This window comes from Leptinotarsa decemlineata, unplaced genomic scaffold (assembly GCF_025532065.1).
Source record: "Leptinotarsa decemlineata unplaced genomic scaffold, Ldec_3_MD MMD2_P_RNA_scaffold_12, whole genome shotgun sequence".
Classification (NCBI taxonomy): Eukaryota; Metazoa; Arthropoda; class Insecta; order Coleoptera; family Chrysomelidae; genus Leptinotarsa; species Leptinotarsa decemlineata.
This window is the reverse complement of record NW_027412526.1, coordinates 2223257-2236984: the sequence shown is the minus strand read 5'-3', so window position 1 is coordinate 2236984 and position 13728 is coordinate 2223257. Positions and strand designations below refer to the sequence as shown.

Below are 13728 nucleotides of genomic sequence, written 5' to 3'. Positions count from 1 at the left end.
TCGTCAATAAGAGAGTGTGTGTTCGCCCCGAGTATTGGCCTACACCTGCCGATATAAAGGAGATATCACCTAGTGACCTGTCCACCTTCCTGGAAAGGACAGGATGGACGATGGTCTAGGAAAATAACTCCTCAGGAGGATGTACAATGGGCCACGTGTGGGCCAACACTCACCCTCCCTACTCCACAGATACAGATCGGTGAAACTAGGAGGCCATTGAAAGTCTGAATTGCCAAGCACAAGTGAAACACACAGCGAGGAGAAACCATCAAATGGGGAATAGCAGAGCATGTTTGGACTCATCACCAAGTGCTCTCAAGCTGAGATCATCCTTAGAGAGGAAGTTCAAAGAAGCTGCATAAAGCTTGTCCAACGACGCATACAGCCAAGCTAGCGTAGAGACACACAACATATAGAAATCTTCAATCAAATGGAAAAACGGTTAACTCCCACTGCACCGATGAAGCGGAGAGAGGAAAGAGGGGAATGACCATATGCACAGTCATTGCTCGGAGGAATAGTCCAATCATCACCTGAAGACGATTGTGGATACTAAAACGATACGAAACGTCGTGAGTTAACCTGGTTCAAAATCTTTTTAATTATTTTCATTTCATTTTCAATTGTTCAGCTTTCAGTTTTTGCTTAATAAAACCATTATTTCGAGCTATCCATTCCATTCTAAAATTTTGTTTGTTCTTTCAGGGATTTCAAATTAAATTATATCATATTAGACGATGGAAGTCCGAACTAGTGAAATTTACAAATACTTTTATATGAGCATTGAATTATACAACTTGTATTCATTGAATTATACAATGTTCATATAAAAGTAATTGTTTCTAAAGTATTTATGTCGAGAGGGTTTTTTTTTCCAGTTTGTGGTCTGAAAGTTATTCCTTTGTATGATCTATACATCTTTGAAAAGAGTTTATTTTGAAATAGCTTGTTTTCTTTCACTGGAAGATTTCCTTATCGTTTTGTATGAAAATGGAGAAGTGGAAAGTCGAAACCTACCTTTCTCAAAAACAATATCTCTTAAAAATATCCTACATCCATTCAATCATTTTTTTCTTTTTCAAAAATGACCCAATTGGAGGTCGTAATACACATTTGCACCGTTGTATTTATCAAATTCTAGAATGGTATTTTCCGTTTTGTAATAAATTTCCACCGCTTGATGTTTTCATCACCCAGTTGCTGTTTTTCCAATTGTTTCATCTCTTATTTGGTCCTGATGAACGTTCAAATAACTTTCTCCTTTTCAAAAATAGTCTTCATGGTTGACAGCTAATAAAAATATAGACAACAAGAATATGATTTAATAATAAACACGGTACAAACTGTTATTCGATGAAAATAGTAATATTTTTCTCTGTGGTTACATTTTTGTTGCGAAGCATATGGTGAATACGCATATAATATGGATCACCTGAAATGAAAACACATGCTTAATCAATTGCATACTTCTCAGTTTCAAATTATTTTTCATAAGAAATAAGTCAACCTTGTGAAAGTATATTATATAAACAATCACTCCATAAATGTAGCATGTAACAAGAGGAAATGTGCGAAAGGTTTTGTTCATCTCATAAACACAGAAATGATGATGATTCACCAGAGCTACTTTGAGTGCCATGGATATTAAAAAAATCATAGGATTTGTTGATTCAGAATTCCAATGAATATGTGGAGGTATCCGGTAAACTCAGCGCGGAAAAATTCAACAATTTTCTCACTGTTGTGGCCAAAATTACAATCGAAACCTTGAGCTGCTTTTCAATTATTAGGAACATGCCCGAAGGGGTGAGTCAAATCAATCGGAAGGGGGTGATAGGGGGAAGATAATGGAAGGGGTTTAACAGCGAGTTGATCATTTTGAAAATATTTAAAACATAAAATTAAACTAACCTAAACTAACCGAACCCTAAACTAACCCTAATCTAAATCTAAACCTAACTAAACCCTAATCTTACCCTAATCTGAACCCAACCTAACCCTAACCTGAACCTTGCCCAACCTAACCCTAACCTAACATTACAGACGAATGAAAGCCATACTTTACTCTCTCTAATGAAGGATACACACATAAGACAGAATATCACAGTGAGAAAGGCAAAGAACCATTGAAGGTAGTTGAAAGTGGCCTAAATGCGACTTGAAAGAGCCTAGTTACAATGGTGATGTTCTCGCTTTACATTTTCAAATAGATACAAGGACCTGTTTGTTATTCGTTGTGTAGTAACTTTTTTTTTCATTCTGGATACCCCTTCTTCAGCCAGTTTGGATGATTACAAAGTCGGTATTTTGAGAGGAACTGAAAGTATATGTAAAAATAGTCGTGAACCATATCATTCAGTTGCTATACAGTATACATGTATCTTTTGTCAACTTCGATTCAATAATAACTGTAATGATTATCGAACTGTTATGTAAATTATTGTTTGGAATAAACAAAAAAAATTATCGTGGTAATGAAAAAAAAGTACCATGTAACATCAAATGTATAGGTAAACAAATCTACTCTGTCCTATTTTTATAGTATTCCTTTCCATTGACGAACTCATTTCGAAACATCGTTTGGTAGGATCAAATGTGCTCAACAGAATACTATATTATTCATTTCAATTTGTTGATTTCACGACATAATGAATGTTCAAACCTTCAAACTTCCAAAAAAACAACGTAAGCCATATTTGAAAATGCTTTGGCGTTCCTTTACTACCCAATAATGGAATATCAGTTTCTTTTTCACAACTTCAAATGTAGCGAAGATTTATTTTACCTGTAAACAACAAAATACGGCTGTAGAATATCCAACTGTCATGGACAAGTCATCCAAAAGTCTGTTTACTGCATCTGCACAACCCATGCGTTTGCTGCCTTTACATGTTTCTTCAAGGTTTGTGATGCCACAGCATTGAAGCTGGAATGAATCAGACAGAGGAAATTGATTGTTCCACCACTTGTTTTCCGAAAAATATACATGTAGGAGAGGAATTAACAAGTTGCAATAACATAAACAGTGACAACTTGGAAAGTAACAATATGGTAACATACAAAAAACTCTATGATGGTTTTCCAATTGGAACGCTCCCAGATCTGAATAAGTTCGTGTAATACTGTTTATGCAACAATCTAATCCAGAGAGGTAGTTTTTGGGTTCAAAAGTGCATATTTCTTTTTCAAATTCAATTTGAATTTCAAATAATATTTCCCATATGTGTAATTGGTGGTTAATTATATGATTTTATTCCATTGTAATTGATTTTTTATGTAGACAGAATTAATAAACAAAAATTATTGATTAATTCAGACTCTTGAAGGTCTATATCAAAATCAAATCAAATCATTTATCAACCATAGATCGCAAAACTGATATTGGATTGGTCAGACAGGAAGTTATAAGAATAAACATATAAACTGTGGAAAAACGACGACACAAGTTTATTATATCTGAGAGGGATTACTTTGAAGAGGACAAACTGAAACTTGATGAATAAATTAATATTTCTTGAGAAAAATGAAAATTTACCTTATATTTTGTATATATTTTGTATATAAGTATATATGTGATTATGAGCTGTGTGCTCATAATCACATATATACTTATATACACATAACTGAAGAGATTCACAATTATAACACCTATCACTTTTTTTCTAACGTTTACACCAATTCTTTTTGGGGTGAGTTTCTCTGTTGGTTTAGATTCTAGATTTTTCAGTGTAACTGTCGAAATTTTCAAACTCAAATTCAAAATTGAAACCAGCTGATATTTCCAAGTATTGAGCAAAAATAAAAACGTAAGTTCTACTACTTTTTAAATCTTTGATGGGAGTAGAGACATCTGGTGTGTGTAAATGTAAAACACATCGTAGAATTGCAAAAAGAAATCTGCAAAAGATTATCTTCATTCACAACACTGACTCATAGATGGCAGAATCATATTTGAAAAAATAAATCAATGCTTAAATTATTGAGAATAATCTTGTGACTGAAAATCCATTTCTGGCGATGATAATATATTTAATGGTTACTGTGACATCAGCAAATTATGAAAAAGTGTATATGAATAATGAAGACGATAAAGATTTTCATCGTTTGATTACCCACAATTAACTAATTAGGTACTGTAAATACAATATTTTTAAGCTATCGTCCTCATGTTTTTTATTCAAGTTGGTGTTTGACATATACAGGTTGAACATATGGAACAATTTGTTTTCTGAATTCAAGAAACGACTATATTGACAAAATTTCTGAAAAAAATTGATAGTTCTCTTCTTATCCTCCATGCCATTCTCAACTACAACTAAAGAATATTACTCGTGGAAATGTCAGATGATAGTAGCCATTAGGGATGTATTTCTTCTTCCTGAACAGGTATTATACTCGTCAAAAAGGCCACAGTACAAAACAATTTTCATGTTAAATATATAATTGAAACTCTACATGGTTTCGAAAAATATTCAGGATGGATCAGGACTGTATAAGTTGACTTGTGATTAGGAACCAAAATTTTATATTGGCCAACCGGCAAGAACAATTTCCTAAAGAATAAATGAGCATAGGAGAAGTTTCATGAATGTGAATACCAATTACACATTTGCAAACTTTTGTGGCATAGGGCGATGAGTTCAGCCACACTTTTCAGTTTGTCCTATACAGGGTGTAACATAAGGCAATTTTAAGAAAAAATTCCATATGAACTTGTGTCCGAAAATACTTAATTTCAGCACAAGTTCATATAGACTTTTTTTCTCAAAATTGTCTCAGGAATACGTCACTTGAAACTTTAACGTCCTTATAATACAACCTGTATACACATGAGAGATTCTCTGTTGATGTAGATGTATTTATTTTCCAGTTTGTAGAAGGTTATAAACCAAAAAAACATCAAGGAACATTGACTTTTCTACAAAAAATAATGTCTCACAACGAACATTATCATTGGATAGTTAACACTATTTTTTGTTCATGTAAAGTCAAAGCGGTACGAATCAATAAAGCACAACACAGCTCTTAACAAGTATTTATTGGCAAATTCCAGTTCATATTTGAGAACGTACTAAATGTTTAAAACTAAATATTTACAGAACTAATATGTACAAAACTAGTTATCTAGGAAGTGAGAAAAATTACGAAACGAATAACATTTGAACCATATTACGAATAGTGTTGCGGTAACAGAAATTAGCAAAAAATCGTGCTAGGGGACTACGAAAGCAAAAGAAAAGGAATTGCTCAATTTTGGCTGAATGTCATTGGCTGAAAATGAACAAGGTACCCAGAAAAAAGTTCAGGTAACAATGTCATTATTTCTGAGAGGAATATTTGTACCCATCTTGTCGCAGGAAAGTTCAAGTATAAAAAGTTCTACTCGTAATAATGAGAATTTCAAAGGAATGGTTCTTCAAAATATATACAAAATTACATGTGGCACATTTTTTCTGAATTCCTGCTTTCCTATTTAGTTTCTTGTAGGTATAAACTTCGCTAGCTATTTATGAGTATCACAGTAACAAAAAATACCGTGTTTTCAATACATAAATTTTACTCCGCAAGTTCCAAATTGTACTTATCACGTACAATCCTGTGCCTGATTAGCACGAGCATCCTAATATACTGAGCAATTCCTTGTGGCTTCGATATTCTGGACTTCAATGTTTTCCACCTAACCAAATAAGACTTTTTCGTAATCTCATACTGCCTCCGTTCCTTAAGATTTCTAAACGGCCGGCAGCCATTTCAAAATTTTCATATTCTTATAGATTTCGCTCTTGAATTATTTTTGGCAGTTAATCAACTCTGCAACTAAGTCTCTCAATATTTCTAAAGAAATTTGATTTTTTTGCTCAATGTCTTCAATTTCATCCATGGTCGTTATTAATATCTCGCGAACACAAAAAACTGACGCTGTTCATAATATTGTTGTGATGTTGTTGAGCTGTTCCATGACAACACGATGTTGGCATTTTTCTTTTGAATTTCAAGGTATAGTCGAAGTAAACGATATTGTGCACAGTTAAAGTTGGCGGCACTCTAAAAAAAAATATGACTATCACAAAAGCAATGAGACTCCTACAACTGAAATCATAAGGAAGAAATTGAATATTTCCGACCATAAGGTGAGCTGCTGTGACAAAACTTTTCAGAATTGGATAAAGAAACTCGGATGTAGATTTGAAATAATAAACAAACGTCAAGCAGTTATTTAAAGCAGAAGAATAGTGGAATTGCGTAACGAATACTAAGTCTTGTCTAAATATAGACAAGAGCAACGGCAAATTTTCTATTTGGACGAAACTTGATGTGACACTCACGACACAGTCACGAAAGGGTGGACTGATGGTTCGAAAATGTGTACGCCTGCAAAGGATCGCGACTAATCATTGTGCATTGCGGAGGAAGTAAAGGATGGGTTTCGAATTCTTTTAAATTATGTGGAAAAAACTTGAGGAGTGCAATGTTGACTATCATAAGGACGTAGAAGCTAATATTTCCGAGGAATGGTTTGAAAACACATTGATCCCAAATTTGGATGAGAATAGTGTAATAGTTGTCGACAACGCTTCCTATCATTCGCGACAGCTCATCAAAGTACCGAATAAAAATTCGAGGAAAGATGGAATACAAACTTTTTCAATGGATAACAATTTGTATTTTGAAGATTACCATACCAATAACCAACTGCTTGAAGTTTTACAGACAAAAACATTTGAAAAAGTGTACGCCCTTGAGAGTATTGCTGAGAAGTATGGACACAGCATACTGAGACTTCCCCCCTATCTTTAGGGGGGAAGTTGATTCGAGGAAAATTGAAACAAAGCATCAGGCGTGAAAATAAGTTTCCAAAATTTGATAAGAGGGTGATAGAGCTAATTAAAAAAGAAGTATCTAATATCACCGAAGAAGACTGGCAGAAAAGAATTGAAAAATTAATTTCAGTTGACTATATGGAGATTGGACACTTCTATATTATTGGTGGAAATAAATACATCATTGATTTTAATGACGACAGTGATGGTGAAACAGAGAATATGGAAAAGAAATTATCAGAAGCGTTGAAAAAAAGTTAGTGAAGTGTTTTTGAAGCGATCGATTGTGAATATATATGATAGAAGTACTATTCAGAAGTATATCACCCTGTTATTTGAATCCCCACTTTCTCACTCACCTATATAAATAAAATATCCATAACATATATTATTATATATATTTTTAGAGTTATTGTGAATTTTATTCGATTAGAAATGATTGCTGAACAACGAAATTAGTTAGCTCCCTAACTATATTATTGAAGGAGATCTGTTGGAAGGTGAGTTGCACTATATCGTTTACTTGAACTATACCAACGTAACAGTTTCAGAAAAAAATCATATTAAGACCTCTATAATATCATTGAAATAACAAAAAAAAATGTTGATGGTCTCAAATATATCCAACATGGACCACAGAATCAGTTCTCACAATGAAGTCTCTCCATGGTTGAGTGGAAAACAACACAATCTTATCGAAGCCAAAACTTACACGTGTGTATGTATGTACAGATTTTTGACTAGAAAACACTGAAATTTCACAACGCTAACATCGGTTCTAACTCACATGTTCTTCTACCTCACTGAAGTAATACTCGGAACCGTTAAGTTTCAGGTGTTCCTCCATTAGTAATTGTGTCCTGGACCGTCTCGGCTCTCCATTATTTCGGAAAGCGATGATGGCGATGATCAGTTCTAGGCATAAAACGACGCAAAGGACCAAACCAAACTGAAAAGAAACAGAGGGGCTGTTCAGTGCATACTTCAACTTTCATTATTGGGAATATCATGGTTGGAATAAATCTAAAAAGATGTCAATTGGAAATGTTGACGTTGTTGGTGGAAAGGGAAAAGTTAGCTTATCATTCAATACAGACGGTCCGGAGTATTGATTCTGCTATTGTTTTGCTCACGAAGAGTATTCAACAAGAACCCCAAGAATTTGGAGCAGTCCTCTTGTCCTAACGAGTATCTAGTGGACTTCAAAGACTCCAGGAAATCGATTGATGATACATTTTTACGAAACTGCAACTGTATGAACAATTGTTTGAGTTTGATGAGTGAAAATTTCATTATACCAGAAAAATTAAAAAAAAAACTGAATGAAAAATGATTCCAATTGAACTGTTGGTAAGAAAGCAGATCTTCAGTCTGAACTTTCTTGAAAAGGGAAAATCATCAACAGCGACTATTACATAGCGTTTTTGAAGCGTTTGAACGACGAAATCGTGGAAAAACTGCCCCATTTGAACGAATAGAATATGCTGTATCATCAAGACATAGCACAGCACAAATGCACAAATGAATGAAAACGATGGCAAAATTGCATGGACCAGGCTTCAAATTCCTTTCGCATCCACCGTATTCTCTAGATCTGACCCCCAGTGAATTTATCCAGTTCTCAGACCTGCTGAAGAGGAATTCGGCGCCGATTAGAAGATAATGGTCGAAGCTGTGGCCTTTTTTGTGGCTGAAGACAAATCTTACTACAAAAATGGTATGCCCGCTATAATCGTTGTGTCGCTCTCGAAGGCACAAGATTTTGAATGCTTTGATGCAAAGATGCTGGAGTTTGATGTTTTCATTGTTACTATTTTTATCCCAATGTAACCCTGATTTTCTACCTGGAACAACGACACATGTTCAGGTAGTTGTTGTTGTTTCATGCAACATTGACAAAAGATACCGCTATCTTTTCCGATAACTGACATTGATGTGATATTCATTACGAATATTTACATACCACTCAAAGGAAAATGTGGATCTATCAAAGCATAAACGAGGCAGAAAAGAACAATCGACAAATGATCGGAAAACACATGTGTTTGCATAAATAAAGCCACCGTTTTCCAGTATCATGAAATAAAAATACACAATAAGAAACTTCAGAGAACTATTATTTCTGGTACTTCAAGTTTTTCATTATAAAATGTCACTCATTGGTCATAAAGTTTACTGCAATGAATTTTCAAGGTTGAAAAATGAAAACACTTTGTTATTCGATGTTGTATAAAAATTTAAACAGATTTGAAACCCAAGAGTGTGCAAATTATCTCATAAATTATTCAAAAATTACATAACGAGTGTATTATTCCATAAATTTGAATAGAGCTGAATTTGTTTTCATCAAAACTTACAACTTTCTACAGTTTTGTAATAATTTCGGTTCAAAAGCTTTACTAAACTGTGACACAGATTTCGCTTCACACATAATCATGAATGATTCATTTATTCCCGCAACTTTTTGTAGTTTGAGCCAGTGCTCGACTATAACCAAAAACAAATATCGAAATTGTTGAAACTACAGAGCTCAAAAGGAATTCCACTGGACTGAATCAGTTCATGAAGAATTCAATAGAAAATCTAAACATTTGGACCATAATTCGGGTGTTCAACAAGGTTTTATTCTGAGACTCGTTTCATTTGTATTTCACATCAGAGTGATATATCGGCCTCCGCAAATGATAACAGTTGGTCTGAAAAGGCTAATTTAAAAAAGTTCAAGTTAGGACCTTCAACAAAGCGTGGTAGACAAAATGCAATATAATTATTTATAAATAGACAACAAATTATACCTTTGCCTGCCTGGTATGCGCTTGGCACACAAAATTTGAATAGATTTGTCTCTATCTATATCAAATCTATATCAGTATCACTTACTATAAAGTATAACGTTCTGTTGTAGCTTTTGGTACAGATGCATCCTACAAACGCCAAAACTAGGCTGATAGATCCAAGTATGATAACAAGCGTCGGTAGTTCCAGAAGCTCCAATCCAATGTACGGCCTAGGCCATCTGAGTTCTCCCATGTGGACCACTCCTAGGGCTATCAAAGACACGCTTAGGATCTGAAATGAGAAAATTGTCAGTTATAGATTGGGATTTCGAATGTACCCACAAAGACGGCATACGACGTTTCGATTGTTGGTATCTTCAATATATTATAAGGTCCCTTCTTCATCGATTGTAACCTAAATGCTGTCAAATTTATACAGCTTCTGCAAAATCTAATTATTCCAACAGTTAGTCTACTTTCTGATGACGAAATTTGCTTTCAACAGCATGGTTGTTCAAGTCACAAGTCTATCCCAATTACGTTTTCCTGTCAGATTGATATCTGCACGTGGTATGATAGAGTGACCTCCCAGATTAGCAGACTTGTCTCCAAGTGACTTCTTTCTTTGGGGGTATCTGAAAGAATGTGCCTACCAGCATGAATTTCAGAGAACTACAAAGTTTGATGAATTAAGGGGAATAATTATTAGAGTTATGAGATTAGTTTTAGAATACAGGTTCACTTTATTTTTCAATTTAGAGCGTGTATTTTATTTTCAAAGCTTCATGGTAAAAAAACGCACCTATTCAATCATAAAAACATTATTCGTTAGGTATGCATTGGGATTCGTATGTTCCGATATCTATTTTCCACATATGTATAATAGATTTATGTACATCGATATCACTACAGAATTTCACCAGTAATGCTTGGGAAATGGACTTACTGTGATCCCCTGAAAGAAAATGTCTTCATGACTTTCTTACGAAGAAATAACGTTAGAAGACATTATAAAACATAAAACCCTTTCTCGTTGATACTTTTTTAGATGTATAGGATGCATTTATAGATTTTTAATCCGAAGTTTGGTTTATGAGAAACCATCAACAATTTTATTTTTCCATTTCCAACGAACCAAAGAATCAACCGGAATCGTTCCATTAGTTCGTTTTAAAATAGCAATTACTCTAAAATGGGCAACTTTTTACTGATTTAACTGACTCAGTATCTCTCGTATGGTTTCCGATTTCTCCATGTTGACTCTCCTTATGGTGTACACTTTGAATATTACGTAGAAATTCTTACATATTGTTGTTACTGGTGTTCTACAATAAGCTTTTGTCCTTGAAATACATATCACAGTAAAATTTCATATCGTTTCTGGAATGTATGCAAGGAATATGAAAAATGTTGACTATCTGAAAAGATAAAATGAATTGAAAATATATATATATATATATATATATATATATATATATATATATATATATATATATATATATATATATATATATATATATATATAATTTTAGAACAACAAATATATATAATCAGATTTGTTTCTTGGAATAAATGTAAGAATAGTTCGAATCAAGTTATATAAATAGAAATTAAAGTAAATAATTTTTAGGGTATTCCTAAAAATCATATAGAATTGATAGAAAATAAATTATTTTTCGTAGATGAACTTTGAATGATTTAAAATACAGAAATCTTCTTTGGACAGCTTCAATTCCTTTCACGTATATCAAACTCTATTCGAGCTCAGACCTCATAAATCTATAGAAAGATTGAAATGAAGGATATATATTTTCAGGAGAGATTCATTTTTGTGGGAATCTTCGAAAGAAGGAAATAAAGCAGTTAATTCCAAAATGATTTTTTTACAAAAATGTGCAGATTATTCAAAGAGTAACTTTCAGAAACAAACTGGAAGAAAAAGCCTACTTTCAATAAACATTCATTCACATAGAAGAAAAAATACTTTAAAAACAACTAGTTTTTATATGGATACTGAATTACTCAATTATAGTTACATGAATATTTTTTGAACTCACTAATACTTTTTTTGGTGAAGATTGCAATGAGATTGTTAAGCTACTCGATGAATTGGTTTGATCTCAATTTTATAATCGAATTCTATTGACTTTGTTGTTTGTCGCACCAAATAGTCGTTATGTCAATATTGCTCTGTATGTTTGGGAAATCATCAGTATTTACTTTCTACATCTTCAGATCGTCAGCCTGAAAAAATTTCAAGTAATTTGTACCTTTGGCCAGACCTTTCCGCCACATTCTATATTTTCATAACTTGACTTTTTCTCAGTCCTTTCTTTCATAAATTAGAACTTTTTTTTAATTATTTTCACTGTTTTCTAGATATCCCGTGGTTTTTAAGCTCTTAGATGGAGTCAGGATCTTCAAAAAATAGAGTATTTTTTCCACCTCATTATATATTTGAATTTAACTTTTTTTTTCCAGTTCTTTTTTGAATTTGAACTTTTTTTCAAACATTTCTACTTTTTTTTAGAGATATCGCAATTTTCAAGCTCTCAGATAGAATCAGGATTTCCACAAAATAGAGTATTTCTTTCCACAATATTCTATATTTGATGGTAACTTAATTTTTTTCCATTTCTTTTTTTCTAGAATTTGAACTTTTTTAAAATATTTCTACTTCTTTTTAGAGATATCGCAATTTTCAAGCTCTCAGATAGAGCCAGGATCTCCACAAAATAGAGTATTTCTTTCCACAATATTCTATATTTGATGGTAACTTAATTTTTTTCCATTTCTTTTTTTCTAGAATTTGAACTTTTTTAAAATATTTCTACTTCTTTTTAGAGATATCGCAATTTTCAAGCTCTCAGATAGAGCCAGGATCTCCACAAAATAGAGTATTTCCTTCCACAATATTCTATATTTGATGGTAACTTAATTTTTTCCCATTTCTTTTTTTCTAGAAATTTGAACTTTTTTAAAATATTTCTACTTCTTTTTGGGGATACCGTGGTTTTTAAGCTCGCAGATGGAGTCAGGATCTCCACAAAATAGAGTATTTATTTCCACCACATTCTATATTATATTGTAACTTGATTTTTTCCAGTTCTTTCTTCTAGAAACTTGAACTATTTCATTTATTTCCACTATTTTCTAGAGGTCTCGTGGTTTTTCAGCTCTCAGATAGAGTCACGATCTCCACAAAACTTGGATTTCTCTGGAAACGCTAGTTAAAATAAAAATTAGAGAACTTTTTCTACCGACTCTGATCCTCCTCAATTCCCAGTTGACTCCCATTCCATCAAATAACAGTAATATACGAATGACCACAAAATCAATTGTTCTGAAACATGTTCCGTACTCACCCCAAAACAAATGCTGAACACGAACAGAGTCACCCTCAGAACATTCTCATTAGGCTCGAACTTCATCCTGCGGAACCTTTTTGTCATCACATATCGAAAATCACTGCACAGCAATTGAATCGTCAGCGGTTTCATGGTGTACGCACTGAGATAAGATAAACTTTAGCCGGGAACTGAAAACTTTATGGCGAATCTAATCGTAAAATCTACGACGTCGTTAGAAAAACAAGCGGAAGGTGACTGCTACGACGATGCCGTGGTTTCGTGGTTACTGCTAATAGTTGCAAGGTGAACACAACCCAATCAAGTTTTGTTTCTTGTGAATAATCAACGTTGTGTATTAATAGTCAAATAAAAACATTTTTCTGGGGGCATAACTATTTTGGAGGTCTACAGGTCAGCTAATTGTTCTCAATGGACATTGCTCTAGTAATGTTGTAGGAGAACAGGAATTCTTGCAGGTCGGGTCTGCCAGACATAAATCCCGACCAAGTTATACATTTTCGACAGAAAAATTATCCAACCCTCGCCCAAAAGTTTCACAATTCTCTGGCAGACCCGACCTGCAAGAATTTCTGCCGACCTGCGAGGTTTATTTTCAATTTAATCAGGAATGTGGAATTTTTCCATACTCAAAGGGTGGAGGTTGGAATTTTTTGTCGAAAATGAATAACCTGGTCGAGATTCGTGTCTGGCAGACTCGATCTGCAAGAATTTCTGCCGACTTGTAAGATTTATTTTCAATTAATTGAGGATTGTGGAATT

The 13728-nt window shown here is 33.5% G+C and overlaps 1 protein-coding gene across 2 annotated transcripts; it reads right to left on the bottom strand.

The window, feature by feature from the left end:
- Positions 1-1302: 1302 nt before the first annotated feature.
- Positions 1303-13195, bottom strand: LOC111517799 (leukocyte surface antigen CD53). 2 transcript variants are annotated; one of them, XM_023174079.2, is made up of 5 exons: positions 12964-13195; positions 9702-9890; positions 7609-7770; positions 2786-2926; positions 1303-1432 (listed from the first exon to the last, which is right to left on the bottom strand). In XM_023174079.2, exons 1-5 carry the CDS (start codon positions 13096-13098, stop codon positions 1382-1384), a joined length of 678 nt encoding a protein of 225 aa, XP_023029847.1. In that variant the 5' UTR covers positions 13099-13195; the 3' UTR covers positions 1303-1381. The 2 variants fall into 2 exon arrangements, with proteins under 2 accessions (XP_023029847.1, XP_023029848.1); XM_023174080.2 differs by lacking the exon at positions 2786-2926 and having other exon boundaries at positions 12964-13190.
- Between the last annotated feature and the right edge of the window lie 533 nt (positions 13196-13728).